At 36.0% G+C, this 6,253-nt stretch overlaps 2 protein-coding genes across 2 annotated transcripts; one reads left to right on the top strand and one right to left on the bottom strand.

The window, feature by feature from the left end:
* Window positions 1-2,236: 2,236 nt before the first annotated feature.
* LOC118756253 (piggyBac transposable element-derived protein 4-like) lies at window positions 2,237-3,649 on the bottom strand. The gene is made up of 2 exons (XM_036491026.1): window positions 3,644-3,649; window positions 2,237-3,556 (listed from the first exon to the last, which is right to left on the bottom strand). The coding sequence occupies exons 1-2, from the start codon at window positions 3,647-3,649 to the stop codon at window positions 2,237-2,239; spliced, it is 1,326 nt and encodes a 441-aa protein (XP_036346919.1).
* Window positions 3,650-3,914: 265 nt separating this feature from the next.
* On the top strand, window positions 3,915-5,486 carry LOC118756252 (piggyBac transposable element-derived protein 4-like). Its single transcript, XM_036491025.1, has 2 exons — window positions 3,915-4,249; window positions 4,311-5,486. Exon 2 carries the CDS (start codon window positions 4,314-4,316, stop codon window positions 5,475-5,477), a length of 1,164 nt encoding a protein of 387 aa, XP_036346918.1. The 5' UTR covers window positions 3,915-4,249; window positions 4,311-4,313; the 3' UTR covers window positions 5,478-5,486.
* The last annotated feature ends 767 nt before the right edge of the window (window positions 5,487-6,253 follow it).

Here is a 6,253-nt window from a genome sequence, read left to right as displayed (position 1 = left end):
ACATAGCATGTATTTAGGCGCCTGGTGTTAGCAGACGCGCCTAAACAATAGTCATATAGTCAAATTTTAAAGGCAATTTTTCAAATAAGGCAGTGTCAAAATCTTTTTCTTGCTCTAATTGCTTCACCTGGTATAATTCCACCATGGCATGGAACAAACAAAAGTCGCCGTTCCGGTTCGCAGCATATAACACAGAATATTGTTTTGAGTTTTATCTTCAGTTAAAATTTCTGCATTATCATCACTGGTTTCGCCATATCCGAAATGTGGATTTCGTTTACGAAGACGAAGCGAACATGTGGTGCGAACTAGTGATGTAAAAATATGTAAAATGTTACCTACTCTCAAACTTGTAAATTTGAACGTATACTTGACACAAGCAGGTGGGATGAATGGCGCAATAAACAGGTGAAGTAATAAAACAGCTTTCTCGCCTTATTTTCTGACACCTAGCTGTCTTATAGTCACATTTTATAGGCATGTTTTCAAATGAAGCAGTGTCAACATATTTCTTCTCACTCTAATATTACTTCACCTGGTATAATTCCACCATGGGTGGGGTGCATGCAATAATACCATACGCAATAATTCCCATTACTTGGACATTAAAAATCAGTTTCAGAAGTGAACTAGTGTAATTTCATTATTATTCTTTATCTCAAACGATTATAATGAGCAGTGATCGGACTTAAAAAAAAATTCTGTGTAGTAGAATTTGGAAAAAAAAGTGGTAGATTTCAAAAAAGTGTGGTATATCTCAGGTTTTGGATCAAACTTTGTACAAAAATTAAACAAATTCTGCAGGGTTTTACCTAAATTGCAAACTTTTAAATTAGACTCTAAAAAAAATTTAGTTTTGAAGTTGCTAAAAATTGCATTCAATTTTGGCAATTATTCTTCTTTGATAGTCTAGCTTTTTTTTACCACATCACGATGTAGCGAACAAATGTGGCACGTTCCAGAAACCGCTACTTGGGATTTGCCGATTTTGACAATTCTCAAGTAAAAGTAAACAACGCCTCAGAAACTTTAGATGCACTTAAATTTGCTAATACTTTCACAAAAATCGCCGTTTTTTAACATTTTCACTATTAATTCTTTTTATCATATATTTTGCAATTTAACACAAAAACACCACGTTTCCTGTCGAAACTACTATTACAGTTTATTTTACTATTTACAGTTTATTTTATCCTCCCATTCGGCTTTGTTTACTTTTACTTGAGAAATTTCAGCGCCGCGGGGTATGCAGAATCTTGTATTATATCATTCTTGTTACCATATAGTGTTTAGTGTTGGACAATTTTTGCTCTTAACCCTTTCGCGGACAATAGTTTTCGGCATGACGTTTTTTTGGATCGCTCGCTATATCTTCGGATCTTATGAAGATAATTGCTTCGAGATTGTAGCAAAATGATTGAAATCAACAATTAAATTCATTTTTGGACATTATTTAAATACTTTATTTTTGCGGATATAACCGTCATGTCTTATTTTTAATTCAAACTTGTTAACATAGGGCAGACCGGAAAATCCCGCCTTTGCGGCTTTTACCGTTTTGTCCCACATGTGTGTCAAATGTGTTTCATAAAGACAGAGCGGGATATGCCGACTGAGTTCCCATTTGAACTATGTAGGTAATTGTAAACAAATTAGTTACATTTTTATTAAAATCACTTCAATTTATTGAATTAGTAACAAAAATTACACAAAGCAATAAAACAACGCAAGGCTATAATATGATAAATACCATAAATTATATGCTGTTAAGAAAAACAGCATATTTATAAATTTAAATTAAGGATCAAATGTATGATAATCTTCGAAACAAGCAAGCAAGTTTTGCATCTGTACGAAGTTTCCTTATGAATCTTCGATTTTTTGCATTGATTACATCTTTCCTTTTCTATCATCAGTTGCTGCTGCAATTTTTTCAATATAATGAGTAGTTCCAGAAAGGCTGCGATCCGACGCTGAAATTGTTGATTTGTTTCCACCACGACCTGCAGCTTTATCCACAAGCTCACTTCCAAATTTAATTGTTGTCGGCAGTTGAATCAAGGATCTGATTAAGATGCATCGAAAGTCGACGAACGATATTAAAAATATAGAAGAAATTCCAAACGGCTACATCTAATAGGTGAAATATAACCTTTTTGTACCAGCGGATGGTTTTTCGGGGTGAAGAGTAATACGAAGTCATTGGTGTAATCTGTATATTCCAGCCATGTGATCGTTATAAACGACAATTAGGTTTATCGATTGTACGTCCCCATTTACGCGTAGTTTGAACATGTTGAGGATGATTTCCAGTTGTTATGCAAAGCACTTCTCGCTTATCACGCCATTTCGATACATACACTCGGCCTTGCCGACGCCATATGTACTCTCCTTTCGAAAGTTTAGTTCCGGTAATAGCCTTGGGATTTCCTTTACGATTTACTCGTAGTGTGCCTGTGACATGCGTTTTATATGATAGGAGATTTTTCGAGAGTTCGACACTGTTGTAAAAGTTGTCCATAATTAGATGATGTCCTTTATTGAGGTATGGAGCCATAAGACGATGGACAATATTTCCAACTTTTGACTTTTGTTTATTATCTTCTGCCCCTTGATAGATTTCAATGTTTAGAACATATCCATCGCTTGTTGTTAGCCCGTACAATTTAATACCATATTGGGCCTTTTTACCTTTGATGTACTGGCGGAACTGTAGGCGTCCCCTGAAGAGTAAAAGCGATTCATCCAAAGAAAGATAATCCCCTGAATATAAGGCACTTTGGAAACTTTGAAGAAAAAGATTCAATAACGGCTGAATTTTTCTTAGTTTAGTCTCATCGCCACTTTCCGCGGAGCAACTCAAGCAACGTATGAGCTGTTCAAATCTACAACCAGTCATTGAGTGCCTAAATACAGGATGGTAATAAAAAGGATCGCGTGAAAATAGGTCGCGAATTTTAGGCGCCTTTACTTGACCCTGAAGCAAGCATATACCCAGGAACTTATACATTTCTTCATTGTTGGTAGGTTTAAAATCAGTAAAACGTGCATTACGAGTATGGGGATTATCCGCGCAAAGATTTGACTCATATGTATTAGTTGAATCATCCAATTTTTGCATTACGTCGGACGTGAATATCTTATCAAAAATATCTCTTGGGGTACAATTTTCTTCGAGGCTAATTTTCACGCCACAGTTTCTAGCATCAAAATTAAATTGCGGTATTTCTTTGGCGTTTTCAAACCACTCGCCTTCAGACTCCGTCTCACAAGTGTTGGGCTCGACTTCTGAGGTATCATCTGAGCTTTCATTAGAACTGGCAAAGATATATGAATCAATATCTTCCTGTACGATTTCATTTTCACAATGTTCAGTTCCTGTGCTGCAATGAGGTCCATCATTCTTTTCGGATTCTTCGTCTGAACTTTGGCCTGCATCTCGATCCTTATCTGGCACATAGTATGGATCGTTTCCGTACTCACCGTCATCGCTAAAAGGATCAACTTCAGATTCATCGTCAGAATCAAGTTCTTGAAAAAGTTTAATATTCGATCCCTTTGTTTATTGTATCCGTCCATTTTTTCTACAAAAGCACAACACACAATTATGTACACTTTTTCATAGAGTTTTTACTTTACTTACGTTCATTAACAAATTTTTGCACTTCTAAAAAATAAACCGCTCTCGTAGGATGCTACTCGCAGAATAAACGGAAAGCTGACGTGATGTGCCGTCTTGCTTCTATGAATCAAAACATGTTCGAGTATGCATAAAGTAAATGTAACTTCCTTTCTGTAGGACAAGATTTGAATTAATTTAAATTCGTAGGGACACAAATATTAGGAAAACGTAAATTAATACCAAATTGGCTGCGGGAGTTCCCGGCTTGTCATACTAGTTGCGATAATTAACCGTTTCGGGACGATAGGGATGTTTTTATCCCGAAGAAATTCAAAAAATCGTATCTGTCACAATATGGAAGCGATTCGGTTCAAAACAGTCCCAAATCATACATTATACTCTTCTCTACAAAAACAAAAATATCAGCTGTTGGTTGGAGTCATCAGTTTTTTATTAAATGTCATTTTCTTAGACACGTTGTTGCGTAGATGGTATTTGTTTGGAAAAAGCTTAGAAAATAAGTGATTTTTAATTGAATTATAGTTACATTTTGTGCAAAAAGTGCTAATCTATTGAAATAAAAAGTTTAGAATAAAGAATAACTTATTTTCCTTATAAGAAGTCAAGGTAAGTTCCGTGGGAAGAAATCATCCCAAATCTGTTTACTCATGTACATTATTTTTCTTAGAGAATGGAGAGACCACGCAGACTGGGTGTTTCACAAATTCAGAACTTTTTGAATGAATCGAGTGATGAGGATGATCTGTTTGCTGATAGTGGTTCCGCATACAGTCCCAGTGAAAAAAGCAACATTGATTCAGAAGATGGAGAAAACACACAGCCCGGCAGAGCATATGATGAAGAAATGGAAATTGATCGTGGAAATGAAAGTGCTATAGATGAAATTGATGGTGGAAATGAAAGTGCTATGGATGAAAATGATGGTGAAAATGAAAGTACTGATGATGAAATATACGAAATTGAACGTTTGGAAGAAGATAATGTGAATGAATGGCCTGATGATATTATAAAATGGACAGACCCACAACCGACATTCAAGCCACGATTCACTATTAGCCAAGAACGAATCATTAGTAATCAGGGCATAACTCGTGGACTGACACCTTTGGAGGTATTTTTCAAGCTATTGCCTAGAAGCTTTATTCATCACATAGTAGATTGTACCAATGAGAGAATTGATATTCACAATATAAGCCATGTAAAAAACAAACGAGCTAGAACCGATTTTGGTGAGATCCTCATAATTCTCGGATGCACATTTGTAATGTCATATAATCGAGCGCCTTCTTTGAAGGACTATTTTTCAAATAGCCCTTCATTGGGGAATCCATACATAAAAAAAGCCATGTCCAGAGATCGGTTCTTACACGTTATGTCCAAACTATATTTTTCCTCGTTATCATACCAGCCTGATCCAAAACCTAAAACATATTTCATTGATGATTTGGTCAATTGCCTCAAAAGCACCTTTCAAAAATGTAGATCCGACTCTCCATTCCAAAGCATTGATGAGTCTATGACCAAATTTTTGGGTCGCTCTACCTTGAAGCAGTATATGCCATTGAAGCCAGTGAAGAGAGGAATAAAATTATGGATGAGATGCGACAGTATGACTGGCTATACTTACGATTTTAATATATATTCCGGAAAAGAAGACAATTCGCATACATCATCCACATTAGGCGAACGCGTTGTTATGAAATTGGCATCGACCATCAGACATCCTGACACTACATTGTGTTTTGACCGTTTTTTCACGTCAACAAAATTGATAAATAATATTCCTTTTCCAGCTTTAGGTACCTGTATATCTAATAGAAAAAATTTAATTTAAAGTTACTGAAAAACTAAACAGAGGAGAATATGTTTTCAAGTGTAATTCATCTGGTACTTTGGCAGTGGTTTGGCAAGATACTAAACAGGTAATGCTTCTAAGCAATTGCCATGAGGCTACAGTGGGCACCGTTCAAAGAAAACAAAAAGATGGCACCAGAGTTGATGTGACTTGTCCAGATTTAGTGAAAACATACCGAAACATTATGGGTGGCGTAGATTTGGCCGACAAAATGGTTACCCTGTATGAACTAGACCGAAAGTCTGCTAAATGGTGGCGAAAAGTTTTCTTTCGACTTATGATGACATGCGCCGTAAATGCTTGGATTACCCATGCGGAAACAAACCATCCACGTCAGAAAAGAGAACCGTTCTTGGGATTCTTGGTAGAGCTATCCGAATGCCTCATCGACGAAGGGAAAAAGAATGCGAAAATTCAGCGCAAAGTTCGAACAGGACCGGTCTCCGCAATGAAGAAAAAAATTAAACAAAATCTGGGAGATCATTTGCCACAAAGAACGAAGAAGAGACAACGATGCGTAAATTGTGCTAAAAAGGGCAAAGAGAGCCGTACGAATCAGATTTGCATTGCTTGCAACTTGGCATTTTGTAAAAAATGTTTTACTCCTTGCCATCAGATATAAATATAATGTCTTATAAGATAAAATTGAATATATAAACGACAAAATAAAATGAAATCGAGTGAATTTAAGTCTAGAATTTTTATTAATATTTTTGAATACAGATGGATTTGGGATGTTTTTATCCCAGGACAAT

This window comes from Rhagoletis pomonella, unplaced genomic scaffold (genome assembly GCF_013731165.1).
Source record: "Rhagoletis pomonella isolate Grant_MI unplaced genomic scaffold, Rhpom_1.0 Rhpom_scaffold_09416, whole genome shotgun sequence".
Taxonomy (NCBI): Eukaryota; Metazoa; Arthropoda; class Insecta; order Diptera; family Tephritidae; genus Rhagoletis; species Rhagoletis pomonella.
The sequence above is the reverse complement of the archived record's forward strand: the minus strand, read 5'-3'. Positions and strand labels throughout refer to the sequence as shown.